The sequence below is a fragment of the Lissotriton vulgaris genome, chromosome 11 (assembly GCF_964263255.1).
Source record: "Lissotriton vulgaris chromosome 11, aLisVul1.2, whole genome shotgun sequence".
Lineage (NCBI taxonomy): Eukaryota > Metazoa > Chordata > Amphibia > Caudata > Salamandridae > Lissotriton > Lissotriton vulgaris.
Genome location: NC_141699.1, coordinates 1110788641 through 1110815704, shown reverse-complemented (window position 1 = coordinate 1110815704; position 27064 = coordinate 1110788641). Strand labels below are relative to the sequence as shown.

The window sequence follows — 27064 nt, the reverse complement described above, 5'->3', positions numbered from 1 at the left end:
GTTCCTTTATGAGCTCCCCTCTTGAGCTGGATAATTTGGGAGGGCGGCAGGGTTGTTGTCGCGCTGTGAAGACTGTGAGCTGGTGGTGTTCCATGAGGATTGATCTTGAAGTCCCCTGTTTGTGTGTGAGGTGGACCTTTTTGCCCTTGGGTGATGATGTTTCAGATACTTCCCGCATGTCTGCCCTACTGAGGTTTCGGGTGGGGGGAAGATTCTTCTGGGGTTGGATGAATGGTAGGTACTTGGTTGTCCAGTGATTGGGGGGTTGAACTGGAGGGAGTATCCATCAAATGGGTTTGTTGTGGACAGAAGAGGGCGTACGCGGCTGGTTCATTTGTGGCTGTTCCTATGTTCCATTACTTCCTCCTTTCCATCCATCTTTGGTTTGCGTTTTGAGCTGGGGCAGCCTCAGGCAGTGGGAGTACTATGGCAGGGGTTCCTTGATGATCTACTATAGGAAGACGGGCAGCTCCCCTCGGGCAGGCTGCCGGTGTTTGGTGTCTTAATGTTTGTGAGAGCCGATGGTTCCAGGTATGGCTCCCTGTGGTCTGGTGCTCTTAGGCCAGGAGTGCCCTCACTGGCGGTGGACTCTTTCATGAGTTCATTTAGGACATTGCTGAGTATGCAGGGAAGAGTAGACAGTTTGTCCACAATCGAGTCGCAGCTGCTGGTCAATTTTGCCTCCGAAGGCGCCTGTTTTATTTATGAATTGAGCTCCCCAGCTTCTCTTTGTTGCCTGTGACTTAGCGAGCAAACGTGTTGAGTACGGTCAGCTGAATGTTCATCTCATCAGACTTGTACTGAAGGGCCTCCACTGACCGTTGCATGGTGCTTAGTAGGGACGTCCACGCATTGTCTGTCTGCGGACGGGCCATTCTACCGGCATCGGCCCTACTCCTACTGTCCGATTCTGGTCCTGCTCTGTGATCTCGGGCAGTGCTGAAGGAGGAGGGTCTTTGTGATGAGTCTAGCGAGTAGGAGACCATCATTTCTGCCCACTCCTGGGTACCCCGATATGAGAGGACTCCCTGCTAATCGATCTGATGTTCTTGGCCAACTGGGTCCTCTTGGGGATTTGGGTGTTCTCGGTGCTCGTGTGGTAGTGAGTTTGGTGTGCCAATATTTGAAGATGGGCCTTGGGAGGGTTTTGGAGCAGTTGGACTGACATCTTGGTTGGTGTTGACCTCCTGGGCCTTGGCTGTCCTGTCGTCCCAAGTTGGGTCCGGTGTTCTGTCTGGATGGCCCAGTTTGTCAGCTCCGGTGCCGCCCCCTGGTTTCCAGCAGCGTGTCTGACCTCTTGGCAGTCTTAGCTTGAGCATGTAGGCTGGAGGTGTAGCTTGTACTAGTGCTGGGGTGCTGCTTGTGGGTGCTTCTGGGGTGTTGTGGGATGTAGGGTTTGTGAGAGCCTTGTCTGCCTGACTGCTTGCCTCTTGGGATTCTGGAGGCTGTATTGGCTTAAACCTGCTGGTTGAAAAGAAGGTGGAGCCTACATCTTCCAGAAAGATAACATTTGAGTAGATTTTTGGTTGGAAGTAGGGAGTGAGGCTTCTCTTGACATAGGCCACCATCTAATTTATGCTCCTGCTCCATGTGTCCTGTCAAGAATAACTAAGGGGGGTGGTATTTGCGCTTTCCCCCTTTCTTTTGCAGATTCCATCTTTTGCGCTTTGTCCTTCCCATGCTGGCAGGGGGTGGTCCCCTTTTCTTTCCTATCCTCGTGGGGATTGGGTTCTCAGTCTCCCTGTGGTGAGAGTCCCCCTGCTGTACATCTTGCAAAGCTTTACTTCGCTTTCTACCACTCCTTTGCTTTAATTCTTTGCTTTGCTTCACTTTGCTTAGCTAACTAGCTTGCTTGTTTTTAGCTTGCTTGCCTTATCTTTGAATTTTACTTTTTTGTCATTTTTGCATTATGAAGTGATTTTAGGAAGAGTAAGCTGGTATTGGTTTGTTGCTGAGGTGTTGGCACCAGACTGACGCTGAAAGCTTTTCCCAACAAGTAACTCTCTGTAGCTGCAAGGTGGCATCATGTGGCTCCTGCCGAAACTCCACCCATGGGACATGACATTAGTAGAGTATAATTAGGCATTCCTTTTATCATTTTTTATTTTTGGTCAATTCTGGTGGTTTTTTTTGTGTTTTCAAATGATTTCAATACCTTAAAAAACAGTTGTTATCAGTCTTTACACATTTTCGCGCCACTTAAAACAACAGAAAAAGGGTTTTTTCTGTGTTTATGGAACATTTTTCTTTTAAAATTGCTTGCTTTCTGCACTGACAGAACATGGTATATAGAAAATGGAGGTATAGTGTATATGAGGTCTAAATAGATTTTAGCAAATTAAACTTATTGTTGTACACCATACAATACTTCTCCAGTGGTCATGTGTGCTCGTTCTCTCCTTCCCATGTAAACTTCTGTGAAAAGGCCCTCTCCACATTGGCACTTGAGACGGGCAATGCCAAAACAGCTAGTACACAATTTCTTAACTCTGGATTCTCACATAGCTTTCCTAGCCAATACTGATACACTTGAAGATTGCGATTCTCAGGACAGATTCTGCAACATTTGCAATGAGCTGGGCACTTATGCCCTCAGAGTTATTGAAGCGGTCAAAAATGAAGCAGCACTTTTGACACTATGGAGGAAATTCCCATTTACTGAAGGGATTTAGAACTTGTACAGAGTACCACAGTGAGGTTTCATTGACTTCAAATGCCATTGGTAGTGAAGGGACATTTCTATGCATCATTGAAAGCCATTTCTTGTACATTATAAAATAAACGTTCCTGAATTGCTCTTCGCAATTGCTTTGCTTACCAAGTGGTAAGCACTACAACATGGAACATGTTGCAGTGCCAAAGTCACTAAAGGTGTTGCCCAGCCTACTCTCAAGGAGATGTTTCACATCTACACCAATTATGCTGAACGCTTGGGAGACAAGGATTTTTTCAGACTCTGGTTTTTTTATTATGTCCATTACAGCAGTTATGTTTTTCTGTAAAAATCTAATAATGCAGTAGAGTGTACTTTGTTCACATCACTATCAATATGTGACCGAAGATCCTCACATTTCTTGCTTTTGGCATGATCCCTCAGCAAAAATTCTGTAAACGGTTGCCACATGGATAATATAGCATTCACAGCTCCTTGGACTGAGAACCATCAGCTAAGGGACACAGTTGGGATGACTCTTTCTTTGATGCCACACAAAGCACAGAATGAAAAATATTTGCGTTTTAAATCCTGTGCGTAAGAAAACAGTGCACCAGAATAGACTAAATAGTCAACAGCATCCCTCATTAACTCGGAAGATTGTAAAGATGCTTTCAGCATACCATCTAACAAGTGGCAAGGATCTCCTACAGGGAATCACTTCAGCTCAGGTATCAATTTTTGACAGGTCATCACACAACTTTTTCATGTACGTCGCTGAATCACTGCAAATACCAACAATATCACTCCAATCTTTGTTGAACTTGGAAATAACCTTTTTTGCAGAGCATTCCAAGTCACACTGCATTCCATGTTTTCCAAAAGTCTGGTGTCATATTTTCACTACTATCCCAGATGCTTGGTGATAGAGGTCGGTATACATATACTTGTCACCACACCTTGCATTGAATGTTTGAAGCCTGAGGTATTGGCAATTCACCTACTATCAATACTGACCCACTAGAAACTGTGGGCTGATGTATTAAGGGTTTTTACCCATTCTCAGTGGGTAAATGTGATGACACGTATTAGGAAAGATTCTTATGAAACCAGCCATTTTACCTATCAGTGAAAGAATCAAACACAACCAAAATATCAAATATGATTATGATATTTCCTGATTCTATACAGTTGATAAAATAATTAAATAAGACCTAAAATATGCTTATAAACCCTGCATCTTTAGACCAAAGACCACAAAACTGAAAAACACTAAAGGAAGAAGAAACAATATTTTAGTGGCATCCCTAAAAAACTAAACTCAAGCAGAATAATGTTAGCCCAGTTTGTGTTACTGCTAGCTTGTATAACAAAGTTACATTGCATTGACCCCTTCAGGAAGAAAACAAATTCTCTTTCACTCTCTTTTTCCTTTCTGCCAATGGCATTTCATTTGTGGTTGTGCAGGTGTTTTTTCAGAGTTTAAATATTTTCACTGGTGAGAGCTATTTCTCTTTCAGTGGGGTTTTATCAGTTATTATAGGTTTAAACCTAAAAATACACCCTAAGTATAATAGACAATAACTTGGACACTGACATTAGTGGAGTATAATAGACACTAACTTGGACACTGACATTAGGGGAGTATAATAGACACTAAATTGTACACTGGCAGTAGCTCCTTTTTGGTGCCTGAGCATCACAGTGTGGAGCTCTTTCTGTGACTCACTAATAAAGTTTCCCTCAGCATCAACAATCCCTCGGACAAATATGTCCTATGTCATTTTCAGGGCAAAAATACCTCCAGCTATGGTGCTGTTGCCTCCAATTTAGCTTGGACACAGGTATTAGTCATTTCTAATGTATATTGTATCAATAAACAACTGTTGTTGTTCTTATCTGTAAATTAGACAAACAGTGCCACAATGTGGCTAACTGTCATAAGTGCCAGTGTTGACAATTATTTGCCGGTGGTAAGCACTGGAAAACACCGGCTCAAATCAAGCACTGGGCCCTAATCACAAAGAGCACCCGCTGCCATGGCAGAGTCTTTGATCTCATGGTGGAGTCATTGCAGTCGTGGTGGAGTCTCTGCACACCTAGTGGAGTCTCTGCACTCGTGGTGGAATCCCATCAATCGTGGCAGAGTCTCTGTACTCGTGGTGGAATCCCTGTACTCATGGTGGAGTCTCTGCACTCGTGGTGGAATCGCACCACTCTTGGTGGAGTCTCTGCACTTGTGGTGGAATCCCTGAACTCATGGTGGAGTCTCTCCACTCGTGGTGGAGCCTCTGTACTCGTGGTGGAGTCTCTGCACCTGTGGTGGAATACCTGCACTGAAGTTTCTCATTGCGGAGATTCTGGCACGAGTCCAGAGCCTCCATAACAACCGCGAAGGCTCTTTGTAAAATAGGTCCTAAGTATCCACTAGAAACATCATTGCTGATAATAAGTAACCTTTACTTTCTGTCAGTCAGTCGATTGTCCTTAAACCACGGTTTGATGTCATAACTTCATCTCATTACCAACTTCTTCTAGGAGTCTGTTTCTGAGATAGTGATCAAGGCGCTCATCATCATCACCACTGCTGTGCCACCTGCGCTGTCTGCTGCGTTGTCTACTGGCATCATGTACGCCCAGAGGAGGCTGAAGAAACACAAGATTTTCTGCATCAGCCCCGAAAGGATCAATGTGTGTGGTCGGCTGAACGTTGTCTGCTTCGACAAGGTAGGTCTGCTTCTCGCACCGTTAGAGATTCATCGCTAAAGTAGGGCCACCTGAAAAACTACAATATTGTAGGTGACATTAAACCAATTCATATTACTTTATTTATGCACCCTCTACATAAGGTCACATCACCAGTTGCAGCTTGCAAAGAAGAAACAAAAGGTTCAATACAAATCGCTCACCGATCACATGCTTTTATAACATAATGTTGGATTATTATAACCTATACATCAAACTAAATAAAATTAACCCCTTCAATGCTGGGCCAATTCTGCTCGTGTGCTAGGCTTTTAAAGAATGAATGGCTTTATGACGGCCCCCAGCCATCATGAGCACACGAGCACCGTGATGCATGACGGATGGGGGCCGTCATCAGCATGGAAGGGGTTAAAGAAGCTAGTGAACAAACCCTAATCAATATACAAAATGGTGAAAAATCATTTGAAAACACCTCAAGCAAGATAAAAATATTAAAAATTGAAAGTTATTTGGCAATGATCCGTGTCCTGGTGGGAGGAGGTGACGGTAAAGATCAGCATCATAATTCATGCGTCAACCCTGCCCTGATGGCCTACGCGCTAAGGACGATCCGTACGCCTCCAGACTCTGCTCCGATTCACTCTGCATTGTTTATTGGCTCCGTGTGGCAGACTAAACCCTCGCCTCACCTGGAAAAGAAAACCTACTCCAACTGTACACAGCCGATTCCTTTTACTCACGGCGTACAGTGTGTCCAAAGAATGTGAATTTTGTGACTCGCCTACAGCGCACCGCTCGGCGGGCGCCCAGTGCTAGTTGACACCTTCACCGACACAATCAGATTAGACAGCCCTGCTTCACAGTTTACCACTTCTGCAATTCCTGTTGCCCGTGGTGCAGTAAATTTATTTGAACCTGCCTCCAGTCTTCAACGAGGGTGCATGTGAGTATTATATGTTGCACTTTCTCTGGTCGGAGTGAATATTATCCTTATGTTTGCGATTTCTGCACTTCTATCTATAGTCTCCAAAATGAACTCCACTCATTTATGTCGCCTTCTATCACAATTTCCACAATCCACCTTTCCTGCCGTGTTCTGCTTAGTGCCGATTTAACACCCTTTCCACTCCGCTGCCCTCGTCATTCCGCACCCATTATCTTTCTTATTGACCCGGCGTCCCGGGTACAGGCAACCCAAATAGAAGATAAGCCCTGACGAAGCCGAGAGGTATTCAATAACCTCGGCGAAACGCGTTGGTTGGGATTGGATCTGAACAAAAAAGAAATAAAAGAAGATAATCTTCATGGAAAACTCTTTGGATGTCTTTTTATATGGAGTAAGCTACATTTTGGCTATTACAAGTGGAGTGCTTCAATCTGTGTAAAATCAGATACGTCAGGAATCCTGACATATCTGGTAGCGCAGTAATGACACATTGCTGGAGTGTGTCTGAAAACAGATGCAACTCTAGCAATGTGTCATTACACATGGACAAGTCCCATGTAAAAGGGCCTGCATCAGTCGTTATGCCTGCTGTGAAGCAGGCATAAGGATTTGACGCGGTCAAATCATAGAAGTGATGCAGTGCAATCTCATAAATTTCACTTCACTACTTCTACGAGGCTATTTCATGGGGCAACGCCCACCCTGTTTACATTATACCTGATGCAGGTATAATGTAGCACAGGGGTTTACAATGTGAGGTATCTGCCCAGATGTGTCACTTTGTAAATATGGCACAGTGGGGTGCATTGTTTACGCCACTGCAGTGTCACAAAAAATAAATGCATCGGCGATGCAAGGCCTTCATAAATAAGATCATCAGCTTTTATTACCAGCTAATGCAATTTAAAGTGGTCATACAAATATCCAATATATTTGAAGATATGAACATCTAAAATGACACCTGGCTATTCCAGATGTTGACTGTCATTTGCCTTCCAAAAGCACAGACCATATATTGATGCCGATCATGTGGAATGTTCTGATGGTCATTGTTGACTTTCAAGAGGACCTTCCAAGCACAGTGATCTACAGCCAAGCCAGTGTCTTCTTTCTTACATTTAAATGTTTCCTAATACAACAAATGCGTGAGTTATGGCTGGTCCTGGATAGGGCATTGATGACTTTCTTGCAAACTTCATCAATCTATAATTTGGACAGTGCCACGTTATTCCTACGTGAGTGTGTGCTCACCAGTAGGAGTGGATCACTTCAGTAATAAGGACTTCTCATATTTGTGTCCTGGACTTTCTTCAGGAAGCATTAGAGAACATTTACCAAATGTTTCTGCTTGAGTCATTTAATTCTCAAATGATAATAGTTAATTGATAATGGACAAATGGACAAAAAGATTTTAGTTTCTTTTTCACCCATTTAGCAGGAGAAAAGCTGTCCCCACTGGCTGTAAAACCAGCCCTTAGTTTGACCAAAACTGCAACCAGGGAGCAATCTTTGAAAAATCCTGTAATGAGAGACCTGCCCACACAGCAGCCACTGTCTACTTTAGTCACAGTATTACAGATGTTCTAAGTCAGTCAATATATATTTATTTCTATCTTGTAATAGGAAACCTCAATGGAATCAAAGGAGCTTCGACTGCTCATGCAAAGTGGTATCATCTCTGTGTGGACCTCAAAATCAATAATGCCGCAATATTTTGGAATCTAGCTATTAGCGTTACAGAAGGAAGAAACTGGAATCAAGGCTCCGATTGTGATAGAAGTGTAGGAAAAAAACAGTAAAATTTAAATTTCCAACTCTTGATTCATCTGATTTTTATCCAAACAAAAGCCAATCCTGAACCTGGGCCATGCTAAAGTCCCTCCCCTTTTAAGCAAGATCCTACAACTTGGGTCCTGTTATTGGCCAAAGTGTTTGCACTGTATTTACTAGGAGCTGTATTGTTAAAAAGAGATTAATTATATCAATTGCATTCTTATTCTATGTACAGGTCCTATCCTATAATTTATATATTTGTAATATATCAATGTATGCATTTTACCACAGACTGGCACACTAACCGAAGATGGCCTGGACCTGTGGGGTGTCATTCCTACACAAGCAAATGGGTATGTAAAAAATATTGAGTTCTACCACTGTTAAAATCCTCTCTTTTTATTATTATATATATATTTTTATTTTTTATTTTACAACAATTATCGTACACAGCCATTGCCTACAACCCGGAGGCCGGCAGCAGTTAGTTCCTCACCCAGAATCTTACACATTCTTCAGTTATGTAGTGTATACTTAGCACTGCCAACAGAGAGACAATGAATACTGTTCACAGAGTGGAGACTAGCAGGCCACAACAGGTTTCAGGAATGTAAATTAGTCATGATGTGAGTGTAAGTTCCACCCTTGTCAAGTGCATTTAAACTCTAATTGATTTACTTCACCATTGGAATAGATCTATTAGTTTCTTTGAAATTTCATGTTGCATCACCTTACGGTATCTCTGAAAATATAAATCTTGCAGGAGTTACACTTAGTTTCAGTGAATGATATGCCCCCACATGGGCCAAGAATCACTGATGCCACTGAAGTCTTGTGTAGTCCACTGCTCTAGTGCTTTGTCTGTTGAGTTCTTGGCTGACCTTATTGTACTTCACTAACTTAAACAAAAAGGTGCTAGAGTAATGCCCATGCCCACCTTGCACCTCTTCTGTGGGTCCAGTCGTCTGCTGTCACCTTCGTCTGATGGCACCTGCTGCTGGATGATTAGGTATTTCAAGAATTTCCAAACTTCCAAAGGAAGAGATCTGTTTCATACCCATTACCGTGTGCTGTGATGGCTCGGATCAAGGTACGTAGGTCACTCCACAAAGCACCAAGGCGGGAGATGTCCAGGTACCACCATCATCAAACATGAATATTAGAGGTAGTGGGAGGCGTGTTTCACGGCGAAAGATGATGATGAATCTCAGATGTCAAGTTGAGTGGACAAGCCATGATGAACTCGATCGATTATGCTGAACACACTCAATTCAGGGTGTGGCTTTACCTGAATTGACTGGATGATGCAACAAAGTGGCTGAGGCTTGGGGATGACCTAGAGATTGGTGATAATGGGAAATCCTTCAGTTTGTAAATAATGTGTTTTTCCATCCTCAGTGGAGAATCACCCAAAGAAATGACCTCTTGCACAGAATTTTTGGGGAGGAGGGAATGATACCAGAAGATTCTTCAATGGAGGATGGCGGTTTAGTACATCATCCTCTAATGCAAACATTTTAGGTGCCGGCCTACTCTGAATCAGAAACACACTCTCTCCTTTTAGGCCAGCTCATCAATGTTTTATTTCGCAATTACTGTTATGAAGATGAGTGATTCTCCACCCTGAAAATCATCAGCACATCACAGCCTCCTGGTACTCGGTCACCCTCACACTGCACTATTGTGCTTTTAGAACAAGGGGCCACTGTTAAAGTTTATACTACACTTCTTGTTACCAGGTGCTGAATGTGGCATGGTTAAGCTCACTGCTGATTAAGGTATAATTTAAGAACCTGACCTTTGATCTGCAGAAGTTACTCCTAATGTAGTAAATCAGCTTTGATTCCTGATAACTGATAACTGATTCCTTCAGCATACCCCTTGTTTCTGCAGCTAACATCTCATTCCTAGAAGGGAACACTCTTGAATGATTGCACTAGTTCCTGGTGCTAAGTGCTGATTTGTGGAGGTGACTGATAACTTGAGGTATTAACAGGTGGTCTGAGATATCGAACTGTAAATTCATCCATGTCTAATGATTTGTTATGCTGTGATATGTCTTGGTTACCAGTGTTTACCTCACAAAGGAGAGCTTAAGTAAGCTTTTGCACCCATATCCACGGTCATCTGTTATAAATTCGTGGGTAGGGCACATCAATCAGTGAATATATTCTGGAAATTAAAAACAAAAACTATAAAAGGACAATTATACAACAATAATCTAGCAATTTGCACAACATTTTTCTTGGGTTTCTGAAGAACAGTGAGCCATAGACATTGAGATAATGAACTGCGTTTGAAATACTGGTGGCGGGGTCAAGAGCGGGTGGGAGCCTCTATTTGCATGAGTTTTTTTCTGGTGAAAACAAGAGACCCCCATAAGATATGATAGTTGACCTTGAATTAGCATGGGGAAACTGGAGATCTACAGACAGACAGGTGCTAGATCTGAGGGCCTCACAATTGCAAAGGATTGGATTGTTGAATTTGGGCCACAACAATACAGACCTTTCTCCTTAGAGAAGGTTTAGTATGCAATGTCTGTTGAAATGGCCTCAGCCTGGCATTTTCACACCTGACTGATGTTGGTGTTTACAATCTGGAAGAATCCAACCAATGCGGCAGAAGACATTATGATCTAAATTGCCTTTTCCAAACTATCGCCTGCATCACATGCAGATATTAGAGCTACCACTAAATTTGCCCCAGAGGATCAGTCTGTAGGGAAGGAACTTGAAGGTATTATACAAGAATTATTTTAATCTATTTTCCCAATATAAATTTAAGGGTTCTTTAGACTCCAACACTCCCATCTTCTCTTCTTCAATTGGGACGAGATAAGTAGACAGAGAAAAGAAAAATAAAGGTTCTGTTCTTAAGTTTTAACTCAAAGTATCCTGTTCTAAAATACGAACAACGTCTGGATGAAGGCGCACGAACTCATGACACCTAGTCAGCTCCCCCTGTGGAGTTTTTCGCACTCCGTATTCTGCTTGGAGTGAGGAGTACTGGCAAAAATACGCCAAAGGCCGCATGGTGGAGTTTTTTCTCCTTCATGGCTCGCATAAGTTGGCGAGCGAGATTTGGTGACCCAAGTATTATTTTTGTGTGTGGGAACACCTCCTGGTGAGATTTCCCAACACAGGCAGGCTGTGAACGTTTGCATTGAGGAAGCAGACGCTTGAGTAGAATATGTACTCCAGCGACAGAAGCTGCACCCTCTGGTGCAGTTCGAGATGATTTTGCAACATGTAACAAGCTCCAAGAGCTAAAAATCTGTGAGATCAGCACAATGTACCCCCACTTGCAGAACTCCCGCTGAGTTTTTATGTAACTCCATAGAACTTGTCGAGTTCTGCCCAAACCTAGTAGGCACCTCTTGACTCATCCTGGAGATGACCTGGTTTAACTGTAGCCAGTTTGAAAGAGACATCCTGGGTTCACTAAGAACAAATAAAACCTAATTTCCGAAGTTTTTGTTGGATTTAATGAAGGAGCCAGACCCACAGAATGAAGTTCTGATATAGCCTATATTGAATCCTCCACTCAAGGGTCCAACCAGATCGAGCCTTTATGCCAAATGCTGGGAGTTACTTTCCTCTTTCTCTCTGGGCATCCTTCTGTCGCCTGTCGCTTGGGTTTATGTGCTTTGCCCCAGGGAAGAGGTTAAGTCACTGGAGCCAATCTGAGAGCCATGAAAGACTGAGGAGAAGCTAAAACCCTTCACGTATTCTTCTTGTGATGGATTTGTATCTTCGTGCTCGGGGCCCCGTGAGAAACTGAACGATGATTTCAGGAGAAAGCACGTTAAAACTTCTACGAGATTTGGGCCATATTCACCAAGCAGATGCGTCGTAATTGCGCCCTGCAATGGGACGCAAGTTGCGATGCAACTATTATGTACGATTTATCATGCCACAAAAGTTATGTGACGGCCCATCATCTCATCGGCTCCTACCATCTACTGGGGGCATATTTGAACTGACTTGCTTGCTGTTACGGGTCCCACTGACACCGCTGGGTTCCCGTTGACACTGCCGCTCTCCCCTGCTGCCGCTGTTGCTAACGCGGTCGCCGAGTGGGGAGAGGGCTAAACTACAGCGCCCAGCATCCTTTGCTGGCTGGGGACGCCGCCTACTGCCTGAAACTTTGGCGCCTGGAGGCGCATAAAAGGAAGCTACCCCTCCCGCGTCGCTGGACCACGCGCGGGCGGCACCGGGCTAAGCCCGGGCAAAGGGCGGGCCCTCTTAGGCCCTCAGAGGCTGGGCTGGGCCCCCTCCCCTTCTACTACAGCTGGACCTTCTCAGTGGAATGTAAGGCGTGGATTTCCAACCATAGTAAAGTATATTCTTGATTCTAGTAGCCAACTGCACACAGGATTACCTGTGGGTTGCGGAGATTTATCCTGTCACCATCTCATGGCGAAATCTACTGTTAAAGGGTGTGGGGGGGTCGGGACTTTGGACGCTTTCCTAAAACGAGCAGAGACTGCAGTGGCGAAGGAAATTGAGCTCGTGGAACGTAGACTATCACTGGATCCATCCCCCAAAACCCAAAACCTCACACAAGTACTAATACTGAGGTGCCCAATTCTATTGCCCCCAGCCTGGTCCCCCGGTACAAAAAGGAGCTGTTCTGGATTTGAGCCTATCTATCACCACAGAGGTATCCCCTGTCCCTGGTGTATTGCCTTCCCCTGTAATATTATGTACTAGACAGCTACGAGTGGCAGCAGCCAGTGAAGGAAAATCTTATATGGGATAGAGAAAAGCCAGTAATGCACCAAGGGGTAGCAAGCAACAGGCAAAACAGCCTAGGAACAAAGAAATTCCTGAAATTGGGCGTGACGATCATGTGGGCAATGTTTTAAATCTGGGTGAAGAAGTGAAAACTAAGGGGGACATATCCCATGAGGGAGCTAAACTTGAAAATGTTTTAGAGGGCAACATGGCGGAGTTTAAGAAGGCCATGGAAGATCGTCTTGGGGCACTTATCTCACCGGTTATGGTGAAGTTAGAGCAAATAGAGGGCAGATTAACTAGAATTGAAAACCATATTGCTGGACAAAAAGCGTCAGTCTTGGGAATAATGGCACCCAAGGGACTGCCCACGTGTGTGGCAGCACCCACAGTAATTAATCGGGCAGAACGGTTGCTGACAGCTACACCCAAAGTACCCCTGCCACACCCCGTAGCAGCGTCAATTATGCCGCCCATCGCTGCAGGGAAGGGAGTAGTTCAGGGAATAAAGACGGGTCCTAGAGGCCCTGTAGGGAAAATTAGCCCCCCGGAGCAGAGGTACCCGAGAGAGAGAGTGTTGCATCTCCCTCCAGAAGCATGTCCCTACACTGTGATTTTGGCTAATGTAGGGAAAGTGCAGGATGGAAGAGAGGAACACTGGAGTACTACCAAAAATAGGGCGTTACATTACCTGAGCACCAAAACAGTGCTAGGGACCATTAGTTTAAAAACTTTAAAATGGTGAGGAGGACACCTTGGGTGGGCCAAACCAAGAAGACCCTGAAGGGGGGTTTTGTGGTGATCAGTTTTAGTTGCCCCAAACTGGTCGACCATATTTTTAAACAGGTAGGATCAGTAAGGAGTCACCCGGACACTGTCAATGTACTTCCACTCAGGTTCTTTTTCCCCCCAGTCAATATGGAAGAAACTTGTGAGAGAGGACTTAGAACACAGCTGGTTTGTCCGCCGAGTATCACTGCCCTGTCTAATAGATATGAGGTGTTAAGTTCACTGAATATGAATGATTGACTGTGGGATGGTGACAACGTCGAATGGAGAATAGCCAACCTAGTGGATGGCTGTAGGGTGGGCCCGACCACGGGACCAGGAGTAAAATGTGATGACGGTGGTTGAGTGGTCGATATCCCCATACCAACCAGTGATGGAGTTTTAACTCTCTTGTCCAGGGAAGGAGACAATATGCGATGTGGGCCTTCTATAAGTGATATATCAAGGGGGGAGGCCGATAGGCGGGAAATTAGAATGACGAGCCCCATAGAGGAACACGGGGATGGCAACCAAGCAGTAACTGGTAGATTGCCAACAGGGAATCAGGACACTAATGGACTACGTCTCGCCGCGCCCGTGAATAATATTGCGATCCTATCCTGGAATATTGCCGGGCCTAGATCAAAAAGAGGGAACATTAACTGGGAGGCTTCACTCGCAGCTTACCACGTTATTGCTTTGCAGGAAACATGGGAAGCTACGGAAAATTATTACTTGGATGGCTATCAATCATTCACTAAATTTGCAATTCCATCTACAATGGGGAGATCTAAGGGCGGCCTTCTGTTGTTACTTAGTTTGAAACTACTATACAAAGTTGTATTAGTAGGGACAAGCTCTCCAAATATTTTGGCAGTAAGACTGGAGGGCGACAACCTGCCAAATATCCTAGTGGAAGGAACACCCTCCTGCACACAAACAATCCTAACAGGTGATTTGCAGAATGCAGCCCACGTGGAAAGAGCAAAATACCAGGAGAAATACAACATTTCTCTTCTTATCGCCTGTTTAAGACCAGGTATTCTCTCCATACCTTGTAAATTATATGGCATTGTCAAAAAGCAATGGGTGTTGTGGCCGAACGCCCAATGCCACACCCATTGGCCTCCACATTCACGCTACGTGCTGCATAAATAGGGGCATTATTTACAAGGCGGCATTAAGCCAAGTTAAGTGGCTTAACGCCGCCTTGTCAATAATGCGAAGCACTTAACACCACCAGGACGTTGCAAAAGGTGATGTTCTGGTGGCGTTAACTTCTTGTAAACATGCCCCAAAGAGAAAGAAAGAGAGCTAGAGGGAAAAGAGAGAATGTAAGAGGGAGTGAGAAAGATAGAGTAAGAGAGAGAGAGAGAGTGAGAAGATGAAAGAGCAAGTGAGTGAGAGTGCAAGAGAGAGAAACGGAGCACGAGAGAACGCAAAAGAGAGTATGAGAGAGAGAGAGAGTGAGATACAAAAAGACAAAGTGAGAGGGAGAGAGAGACAGACGGCAGAGAGAGAGAGAAATAGAGAACAAAGTAGACAAATACAGAGAGGAGACAAAAAAAGAAAGTGAGAAAGTGAGTGCAAGAGAGAGCAAGATACAAGTCGAAGGAGAGGCAAAGAGAGGGAAAGCGAGACACAGAGTGACAAAAAAATGGAGTGCGAGACCAAGGGAGAGAGTGAGGGAGAGAGAGCGATAAAGAGACTAAGAGAGAGAGAGAGATAAAGAGCCAAAGAGAGAGATGCGGAGAGAAGGGGGAGTAAGACAGAATGGAAGAGTAAGAGAAAGTTACAGAGAGAACGAGAGAGAGAGAGATGAAGACAGAGAACATGAGAGAGAGAGAAGGAGAAAGAGTGGAGAGAGAGAGAGAAAGGAATGTGGGAAAACACGAGAGAGAGAAATAGAGGAGGAGAGAGAACACCAAAGGGAGAGGGAGAGGGAGAGACAGAGAGTGAGTGTGTGAGAGAGAGTAAGAGAGAGAGAGAGAGAGAGAGAGAGAGAGAGAAGAGAGAGGAGAGAGAGAGACAATGAGAGAGTGAGAAAGATAGGGAAAGATTTAGAGACAGAGAGAGACAGGGAGAGAGTGAGCGGGAGAGAGAGATAGAGAGAGAGAGAGACAGAGAGAGAGTGAGAGATATAGGGAGAGAGTGAGAGACAGAGAGAGAGTGAGAGAGAGAAAGTGAGGGAGATAGAGAGGGAGAGAAGGTGAGAGAGAGAAAGTAAGAGTGGGCGAGAAAAGAGACAGAGACATAAAGAGATCTGGGGATTATTTGAACATATTTCCTCAGCTTGCATTCGGCTCCCAGTCCAGCCTAGGAAGCAGGTCAGATAGCAGGTAATATTTTATGTAAATCAGTTTTTTCATTTCGGAGCTTTGCTGTCTTGTCAGACTATTGTTTTTTCTAAACATCATGCCTAATATACAATTATAGAAGGCTCTTGGTGGTCGGTCCTCCTCATCTGTGGGCCTTCTAAATTGTCCTTCACATGTTCTCTTCACCTCGACTGACTCCCAAAGCGTATGCACATTCCATCGAAAAATAGCTCCTTTCTCTTTAGTCGGAAAGCTGGTTCGCATTGTGCTGTTTATTATATATATATTTTAGTCTTTAAGTAACTGCTATTTATTTTGCCTGCAGCTTTGGTGTTCAGATCGATGGTGATTTATTTGTTGTGTCCTTTCTAAAGTTGCTGTTATGAAGTAGTGAAGTGTCATTGTAACACTGTAGCAGCCTACCATTTGAATTATAATAACAATAAAATGGTAACTGAAAACTTATTTCCAAAACATCACTATTTAAATAACCATATAAATAAATGATTTTTCAAATTTTTCATTTTTATTGCATGCATGTGACATCCACGTTTAGCAGTCAGCTTTTTTTCTCTTTTTCTTTTTGAGGTGTATGCTTGCAATAAAAGTATTCAGAAATGTCGCTAGCTTGCAACGACCACACCATTTTGTTTTGTCAATGCTTGTTAACACATGCTGTATTGAATAAAAAACTATAGCAAGCATCTTTGCCAGAGATGGAGCTTGTGAGTAAGATCCAGAATGTGCCCCGATGACGTCAGTGAGAATCGGCACTTACATTCAGTGCTTCTCCGAGTGACGTCACTCGTCCAACCCTGCCGATTCCTCTGAATCGGAAGTGTTATGGCTGAACCTAAGATATACACAGTGATGTGGATGGAGGAAATAAAGAGGATAGATGGAGCTACAGGTGACCAATCGGCTTTACGATCCTGGTTGTAATGTCCATTCTCACCTGTGATTGGCTGATTCAAAGTCAGGATACAGGAGCACAAACCTTTCAGGTGCTTCAAATAGAAATATAGTGATGTTGTTCAAAGTGCAAAAGCCAGCATGTCTTTCATGTTCAGTTTCCAGGAAGTGCACAAGTTCTGCTCGGGTGCTGCCCTCCCGTGGGGACCACTTCTCGGCGCTATGACCAGCTGCCATTCTCTGATCACCCTCGAAGGGAAGCTGCAGGGAGATCCTTTGGACCTGAAGATGTTTGAATGGACCAACTGGGTAAAGTTTGTAAACTTTCAGCATGGTGTAAATGTATGGATCACTAGAGTCCTGCTGCTTCCTAAACACCATCACTACCCTCACGCTGCTTCCCTACTGCTACCAATGAATCGCAAAAGGTGAAAGAACACAGGGCCCGATTCACAGAACTAACTTAAGACAAAATCCTAAACTTACTATCATTTTGGTATTCACAGAAGGCACTTACTCATTTCGGTATTCACAGAAGTTAGGAGTCCTAACTTTGGAACTCCTAAATCCCTTCTGTGAATACCGAAAGTCTTAAAATTAGGATTTTTCTCAGTTTAGGTGTAGTAAAGTTGAGAAAAATCCTAATTTTAAGACTTTCGGTATTCACGGCAGGCATTTAGAAGTTCTAAAGTAAGGAGTCCTAACTTTACTACTACTAAACTGAGAAAAACCCTAATTTTAAGACTTTCGGTATTCACAGACGGCATTTAGGTGTCCAACAGTTAGGAGTCCTAACTTTACTACTACTAAATTGAGAAAAATCCTAGCTTTAAGACTTTCGGTATTCACAGAAGGCATTTAAGAGTCCTAAAGTTAGGACTCCTAACTTCTGTGAATACCGAAATGAGTAAGTGCCTTCTGATGAGTAAGTGCCTTCTGTGAATACCAAAATGAGTAAGTGCCTTCTGTGAATACCAAAATAGTAGTAAGTTTAGGATTTTGTCTTAAGTTAGGTCTGTGAATCAGGCCCATAGGATTGTGGGAAACACAGGGCCGTTGTTCAGCAGCAAGAGACCTCCATGTATTGGCTCGCTGCACCTCGTCTCAGGGAGACCGTGCTGCTTGGGCTAAAAGCAAGGTAGACGGTTAGGTTGGCCAACTCCTTGGATTTTTCCATGCCCCCTAAACACCTCAAATAGTTGTGATGCGTCCTGTGAGAGCGGCAAGGAAACTCCCTTGAATCTGACCACCTACCTGCAAATATAATTTTCCACATATTTCACTCCACCTGGAGAGGGCTAATAAACATGTCCCATCTCAAGAACTTTATCCAGATATGTTAATAAGAGGCCAAGTCTCTCCTATCCTTAAAAAACCCAGTACTCATCCAAATATACTTTCCACCTAGAGAGGAGAATCCTGTCTCCTCTGGGTAGGTAAAGGTATGTACAAATGTGCAGCAATCGAATCAACCCTTTTCATTGCAAAGGAACACCTGCTTACAGAACGCTAACCTGGACTCCGTCCAGGGTTGACCATCGGAACATCCACTCAGAATCCCCAGACATTTTCCCATTTGGATAAAGGTGACTCTTGTTTACTAATTTTATTTAATCTGTTCATATTTGTCAATATTGTTGGTCACAGCAGGCTTACTCTCAAGATCAAGCTCCTCGTGGGCTTTGGTGACAAGATCTTAAGTTGGTTCTCCTCCTCTCTTTCCAATCAACATCAAATTTTAAAGATGGAGAGAGTCCTTTTAGGTGCATCCTCAACGCTGTTGATGCTCCCCAGGGATCTATTCTTGTCCCTCGTCAGCCCCGAGCTGCTGAGTGACAACTTTGAGGAATTTGGTGTCTCAGTTCACCCACAAGACTCACAGTTGTTCTACTGAGAATCCCTTCCCGCTGCGCTCATGTCGTGAAAACTAAAGGTTAAAGTGATGTTATAGTTAGGTATGGCAATAAAATAGTGTAGATTAAAAGAAAAAATTAAATGCATTGAAAAACAAAGGTTAGAGTGATGTTATAGTAAGGTATGGCAAGAAAATAGTGTAGATTAAAAAAAAGAAATTCATTGAAAAAGTAAGGTTAAAGTGACGTTATAGTTAAGTATGGCAATGAAATAGCATAGATTAAAATAAAAAAAATAATTAACTGAAAAACTAAGCTAAAAGTGATGTTATAGTTAAGTATGGTAATAAGATCTTAGCTTATATTGAGCTATCAATATTCACAATGGACGAGCTGAGGAAGAGACTCCTTTGTACACAACAACACCTCTTTCTTACTCATTCTCATGAACACACACATTACACTGCTCTGGCTCACTTTAGGATTCCTACAGAATTTGTGTCAAATATTATACAATTCCACATTTCGTATGTGGTTCTAAATTAAGGTTTGCTTTACACTCATACCTGTTTTTGTTTTTTTTGTAAGGAAATTATGGATTTTCGATCAGAAATTAGTGGCAGAATGGAATCGCAAAATGTAATAATTATACCCGGACCTAAGGCTGGGCAGGTAAGTTCTCAAAAAACACCTACAACTTTTTGATTCCCAGTGCATGTTAGTAGTCCCTGCCCAAGGAAATGATGGGCTTGCAAGGAGTTTGAAATTTCAATGTAAAATAAACAAACATTGGCAAAGCCAACAGGTCTGCCTTTATTTGGTCTTGGCTACAGACAACTTTTGGAGACCTTTGTTTCCACTACATCGCATGCACTTACAGTGAGTATTTTGATGATGTGTTCGTCCACTCCTGAAGTCAGAACTTGCTTTTTTGCCAAGTATGAGTGGACTAATTCCTCTGTCTTTCTCTCTGCTCTCCCTCCCCATCTCCCTAGCATCTCCGTTCTTCTCTAGCCCCTTGTGTTTTTGTTTATTTATTTGTAACTTTTTTATTGTGCACCACACTATTGGCTGTTGACCATCTTAAAATAGTTTTCTGACCCGTCCAAAATGGTCACCCTCTTGGGGGCACATTTCGAATCATGACATGAATTGCATATCACCCTGACAGGGGCAGGCCTTCCGTCAATGCTTCCCCTCTCATGGCTACTGCCACTGTGGAGAAACCATGCATCACCAATCCCGCCGGAGGAGTGGAGTTCACTGCCCACCCTTACTTATAATACAGAATATCATTTACCGCTAGGGGGCAATAGAGACAGCCCAGCTGCCAGTGCTTAATTTGTAATATAATGAGTGCCGGTGTCCAAAGCTCTGCTCGGAAACCCACAGGCGATGCTTTTAAAAATAGGTGCACCGACCACCAAGGCTGCAAGTCTTGAATCGACCTCATGGCTTTGCCATTTATAAACACTGATTTATGGAAGTTAATGTCCATAACTGCAGAAAACATGCTTTAAGTACTTTAGGCCAAGTTATCTCTGTCTTCTGTCGTTATTGTGACGTTTCATTCTCTTCTAAAACAACATTTATTAGGCTCCAGGAAGCAGCCAGAGGACTTTGATGAATGTGCTGAAATAAATATAACTTTTTCAGGGCTGAGCTTAGCTGTCTCAGGCTGAATACCTTACCATGTAACCATTGTGTCCCCATGTGCATGATGCTGTGAATACAGAACCCCGTGTAGTGTAATAGCGAGAGAATCCTCTGATGCATTCACATGTTTCTCTTTTCTTGATTTCTACTGGTTAGGAGGATGAGAGCATGTATAAAACAGCGTGATTGTATGCTGTAAAGTCTTTCCATCAAGCTAAGAAGGCAAATATTTGTTGGTTATGCCACCGAAATCTCCTGACTTTATGATTTTCAGCAATTTTAGGTTTAGCACTGTGACTGAATCTCTATTTGACTAACTGGAATTTGTGCCTTTGTAAATTTAATAAAACCCTCAACTCCACTATTGAATTTCCATTCACAAGAGAGACGGGTTCATCGGGGAGCACCAAAGTTCGTATCAGTCCGACACCACTCCCGGCCCGGAAACATCAGCGTACCCAGTGTTAAAGATATTTGTGTAGGTTTGCGCACTGACACATCTCCTAGCAGACACTCCCTGACCCTTCGTCTCACTTCTACTCAGTGCTCCTGCTTTCTCTCTTGGTGGCGGTTTTCCGGGCCGGACTGGCCGTAGCGGGCAAAAGGCATTTTCCCGGTGGGCCGGTTTTGGACCAGTAGGGGCCGGTTTTATTACTGGGGGCTGGATTTGCAGCAGTGTTGCTATATCAGCCCCCTGTACCAAAAGTGGGAGTGGTGCTTCTCACAAGCACCTCCCCTCCCCCCACTGCCGGGGCTGGGCGAGCAGATTGTCGGGCTGACTGCTGTTCCCAGTCTGGCCCTGGCGGTTTTTCAACTTTCTCTTCCTCATTCTCTCCCATTTGTGTGTTTTCCATCTATTGCCTGTGGTCAATGTCTGAAGAGGAAAAAGAAGTGCTGGCTCCCAAACATGAGTGCTGGAGAGCCCCATGCCCCACCTGCAACCACCAGTTCAAAATAAGCACTGCCAGCTGCACACTTGCACAAGCTCTATGTAGCACAAGTTATCTTTTATATGTTACACGCTGATGGGTCACATCTTAACACCTTACACTTCATAACATGAGTAGATGTGGAAACTCTTTTGTAATGCCAAGTTTTACATAAAGGAGCTCTCACCTACACCGCAAAAGTGTACTATATGCGCTACTGTCACAGATCACACGTTGCCCATCTCCCTTTGAGATAGAGCTTGGAACCAACCCCCTCACAAGTGAGAGATAGCCCCGTCACTTCACAGCTCTTCATTGTGGGAAGAAGGAGAAGCACATCTTTGGGGAGGACATGGGAGGCCAACTCTTTGTTCCTATCACCGAAGAACCCCTGGCACTGGTGCATGCGTGTCTAGTCCGAAGTACCCCTGGCCCTGGTGCACGCATTCCCAGTCCGAAGTACCCCAGGCCCTGGTGCACGCATACCCAGTCTGAACAAGCCCTGGCACTGAGGCACGCATAACCAGTCTGAACAAGCCCTGGCACTGAGGCACGCATACCCAGTCCATGTCAGACTTTCTGAATTTCTACATTAGACTCGTTTGTGTACAGTGGGTCTTAGTGGGAATAACTTACACAGTTTATGTTCATTCTGAGAATCTGTCATCGCTCCCACCCTTGTGAATCTACACTGGAGACATGCACCCTTGTCCACTGGTGTCTTGGACCAGTATGTCGCTGTGTGATAATTTCTCCTGGAAGGAAGGCTGGTCCTTCTCTCCTTGGGGATCAGGACTTCCAATGAAGGTCCACAGTGAGGCTGACCTGCTTCTTTCTGTCCCTAGGACTCAGTGAAAGGAGTCACCATATTGCACCAGTTCCCTTTTTCCTCCACCCTGATGAGGATGTCAGTCGTGGCTCAGGTCATCGGAGAAGGCGAGACATTTGTTTTCATGAAAGGATCTCCTGAGACGGTGGTCAGTCTTTGTAAACCAGACACAGGTAATGCAGTGCATTCTGGGAAGTATTGTTTTTTTTTGTGGACAAAACGGGGACTCTGTTTCTAAATATATATTGCTGAATGTACATCTGTTTTCATGATACAGTTTTCCAATACTGTTATAAATGGTTCAGTTCGCTTCTATCTCTGATGGAGCTCATCTGCAGTGGGACAATGAATAGAGTTTCCCTGTCACAGGGAGTGTGTTCCAAAACAACAGGAAATCGCATTCCTGTCACTTTGGCCACCTGTTTAAGGACCATCCCATGATGGAAACGGCTCTTTTTGGAAATGTTGAGGAGGACCACTTTCTGGACCTAAAACAGTTTTGATCACGTCAATGTCATTTTTGATCCCCTGAAAGCAAGCACGGTGCTGCCTTGGGTAAGTCCACCCACCCCTCTCCTACAGATCACATACCTCAATCAATCAATCAATCAGTGGTTTATAGAGCATGCTACTCACCCGCGAGGGTCTCAAGGCGCTGAAAGAGTAAGGCATCGCCTGCCTTTTCCATTGACGTATGGCACAGGACCTTGGCATACACTTTCTTTGTGCCACCTTCCTCACACCACCACCTTTCACTTGATGGTGAATCCTCCAGCTGAAAAACTGTTTGATGACCCCTTGCACCAGTTGCAGAAGGTGAAGCAGGCGTGTGTGCTCAAGATGGTTTGATTTCCAGCGAGCCCTCCATAACAAGTAACTCCGATATGCCACTCGCAAAGCTATTGTTCGGCGGGCTACACCTTTAGCTCTGCTTGGGAGTGATCCCTATTGTGCCTCACCCAGCCCAAACTTTGACCCAATAGATGCACCACCTAGGAGGCTGCACGCTTCTCATTCAGCAACTGGGTGTGTGGGTCATCAAATGGCTGTAATGGCTATTCAGATGGAGAAATCACCATCAAGGTATTACATCTCTAGCCTCCTTACTCCTGATGCCCAGATTCCACGTGCATCTGTTCTCATAGTTTCTGTAAAGACCTACATCTGCATCTTGTTCTCAGGTTCGGTCCTGATGATGATCCCGACATTACTTAAGGGGTCGAAACATTGACTTTAGTGGCAGAGCCTCGTCACATTGTTTACAAATTATCAACGGGTTGCCCTGTACCTGTTTCTAGATGCACAATTTGATCACTGTTGACCCATGTGTGTATGACCTATAAAAGAGTAACACGCACGTTTGTCACCAACACCCACTGCACCTATGTTAATGAGTTTTTTACACTTTTTTGACTGTTATGAATAAATAACCATTTGGTTGAAAATATTATTAGTTGTATGTCAATGGGTCAATATCTCAATATACAAACATGGATTCTTGAGGCAGTAAGCCTAAGCTAAACATACATCTTGTATGTTTACTTTATTGCTGAAAAATGACACCCAATGTCAACCACCAAGAATACCACAGAAAGTGATGCATCTATATTTCAATACATATTTTTCCTGTCACACAGTAAAGTAGCTGGAGCCAAGGAAAAGCAGATAGAAAGAGGGAGACAGAGAGGGCGGGGAGGGGGATTAAATTAAGTAGATACCCTGGAGTGGTTGGTGCTCACTTAAAAAATAATTTTAAAAAAAACTTGTGTGTTCCTATTGATTGGAAAGAGTCTGTTGAGAAACCTCTTGAAGGTTGTTTTAGCCCAATGATCAGAGATGATATAAGGGTTGAACTACCCCCTGCTGTACATTATAAGGCTATCGCAAGGTTTCTGAGGAACTCTAAGGTAACTTGCAATATCCTTACCATGTATGCCAGGGTGTACTTTATCCAATATAATACATGAACACACAATCACCTTACCCACAAACCACCTCAGTGCGAGCTCTTTCATATGAAAGAGCGAACATGTTTGCAAACACGAAGAATAAAAATAAAACCCCTAGTGAAAAATTCAACACATCAAAAACTTGTTAGATATTTGTTGCAAAGAGATATTAGAATCAGAACAATACAAGTCAGTTTATTTAAAAAAAACTTGCAGTAGCTCCAAACATGTAGAAATACGCAGAACGATTCTAGATTTTCTCCAGCTACTGAGTGCAAAAACGATTCTAGATTTTCTCCAGCTACTGAGTGCAACAAATAAACATTGTCTCTCTGCTTGCTATTGCTGGCTGAAAAATAGAGCAGCAGAAAGAAAAGCAATGTTTTTTGGTGCTTTAAACAGCTGCTTCAGTTATACTCTGTGACCTGGCCTGCCATTCACCTCAGCTGTGGGCTCTGGCAGTAGGCTTTGTGATACCAGACCTCTACTGTAATAACTTATAATAGTCGAGTTTCGACGTCTCTTCTTTATAATCGGCGAATGGGCTGCCACGAATTGGGGTGTTGGGTCACTAAGAGATTCCTCTTTCCAACCAAAGCAAGCAGGCTGTCTGCAGGTGGGCATTCCTTGGTAAATGACGAGTGAACTTTAAGCAGTGAGTGCTGGTAAAACCTAAATGTCATTTTCAACAATTTGTTGCTTATTGCTTTGCTACTGTGTTATTGTGTTTCCGGTAGTGTAATGTGTTGTTGTTTTGTTGCTATGTTGTAGTGGTTGTTGTACCCCTACAGCAGTTTGTCTTCTTAAATATACTGATACATTCTTGTCACATATTACCACCACTACACATCAACCTCCATGGTGTGTTAGAAGAAGATGCTTGTGTCAACACTGCCCAAATTAACCATATGGGCATTTTATAAGACAGAACACAACATGTGGTGCCATCTGGCTACTTCTGTGGTTTTACCAAGAAGGAAATATATTTTCCCAAGTTGTTTGAAAGTTTTAAATCCTTGTAATCCTTTGATTAGCTTCATGTCCACCTGCTGCTCCTCTGCACACATTCCATATCGTTTGCTACTCATGCATTTTATAATCAAGTCTTTTCCACCACATTTACCGGAAAACTTCATGCATTGTTTTTATTTAGTTCCCGCCAACTTTGTGACACAGCTTGAGCATTTCACCTCGCAAGGGTTCCGAGTCATTGGCCTGGCCTTCAAAAGACTGGACTCCAAGTGTGGAGGCCCCTGGAGTCTTCCAAGGTGAGTCTGCATCATCACCTGTCCCTCAGGCCCGCTTCACCTGCAGAAGTCTATGCATCGCAGGCCTTGAAGCTGATTGGCCGCCCTACTCCAGGTGGTGCCTCAGCCAAGTGAGTTGTGATGGCCTGTGCCACGAGTAGGTAACACAGTTGTGGCTCATGCAGGTAATTGAGGTGGGACAGGGGTGGGGGGTGTAAGTGACAAATGATTGGAATAGTGAAAATCAAATAAATAAATAAATCCACTTACCTTTTCCCCGCCGCATCACTGACTCAGCGATGCGGCGAGCGCAAGGTAAGTGGTTTTTTAATTTATTTATTTAATTTTCACTATTCCGTTGTTTGTCACTTCCTGCCTCCAGCTGAGCCCCGCACCTGACCCACCCCATCGCACTTACCTGCACCTGTATGAAAACAGCATCACCCTCAATTCTCCTGGCGCAGCTGCGGTTAACCCATCTCTCCAAAGGCTGAGATCCAGTATAGAGGGGCTCCCTCTTGGCACTGACTCACAATGAGCTCATCTCTCCTGGTACAGCTTCTGCATTGTCAACCCTCCGCCCAGCACATCATTTCTGTTAGCAATCCCTCTCAATCAATCAATCCCTCTCAATCAATCAATCAATCACTCCCAATCAATCAATCACTCTCAATCAATCAATCACTCTCAATCAATCAATCCCTCTCAATAAATCAATCACTCTCAATCACTCTCAATCAATCAATCAATCACTCTCAATCAATCAATCACTCTCAATCACTCTCAATCAATCAATCACTCTCAATCAACCAATCACTCTCAATCACTCTCAATCAATCAATCACTCTCAATCAATCAATCACTCTCAATCACTCTCAATCAAGCAATCACTCTCAATCAACCAATCACTCTCAATCACTCTCAATCAATCAATCACTCTCAATCAATCAATCACTCTCAATCACTCTCAATCAAGCAATCACTCTCAATCAATCAATCAATCACTCTCAATCAATCAATCACTCTCAATCAACCAATCACTCTCAATCACTCTCAATCAATCAATCACTCTCAATCAATCAATCACTCTCAATCACTCTCAATCAATCAATCACTCTCAATCACTCTCAATCAATCAATCACTCTCAATCAATCACTCTCAATCACTCTCAATCAAGCAATCACTATCAATCACTCTCAATCAATCAATCACTCTCAATCAATCAATCACTCTCAATCAATTAATCAATCACTCTCAATCAATCAATCACTCTCAATCAATCAATCAATCACTCTCAATCAATCAATCACTCTCAATCAATCAATCACTCTCAATCAATCAATCAATCAATCAGCCAGTATTTCTTAAGCACAGCTATTCATCACTGAGGGTGTCCAGCTGCTGGTGACTCATAGGTCTTATTCAAAGGGCCAGGTCTTGAGTCCCTTTCTCAAGTTATGAAAGTTGTTTAATGCATATTTCAGTCAATTATAAATTGTAAGTAACTCTTCACTGGCAGTCCATGCCTATTTACACACATGTATTTGGCCTTGTGTACTTCAAAACTGTGAACATGGCTCTAGTGAGAATCTCAAACCTCACAACATGTTTGCCTCTGAATAGCAAATACAAGAAGACAAAGGTTCTGGGGAAGCATATTCGTTATTAAAGTAACACCAAGAGAGGACTGCTCTGGGTTGGCCGCAGTGGATATGAAATGCAGTGGGAGTCGTGCCTTCGATGGGCGTGCTCTAACTTCAGCCTCTTCATGTGGTAGGGACTCTT

At 43.6% G+C, this 27064-nt stretch overlaps 1 protein-coding gene across 1 annotated transcript in view; it reads left to right on the top strand.

The window, feature by feature from the left end:
- Positions 1 to 27064, top strand: part of LOC147684259 (putative cation-transporting ATPase 13A4) — a 202679-nt gene that overhangs the window by 104522 nt on the left and 71093 nt on the right. Inside the window, exons 12-17 of the mRNA XM_086944656.1 lie at positions 5192 to 5380; positions 8370 to 8431; positions 16974 to 17124; positions 19257 to 19340; positions 22099 to 22255; positions 25185 to 25299. Of these exons, the coding sequence (XP_086800782.1) occupies positions 5192 to 5380; positions 8370 to 8431; positions 16974 to 17124; positions 19257 to 19340; positions 22099 to 22255; positions 25185 to 25299 (758 nt within the window). The remainder of the gene's footprint in view (positions 1 to 5191; positions 5381 to 8369; positions 8432 to 16973; positions 17125 to 19256; positions 19341 to 22098; positions 22256 to 25184; positions 25300 to 27064) is intronic.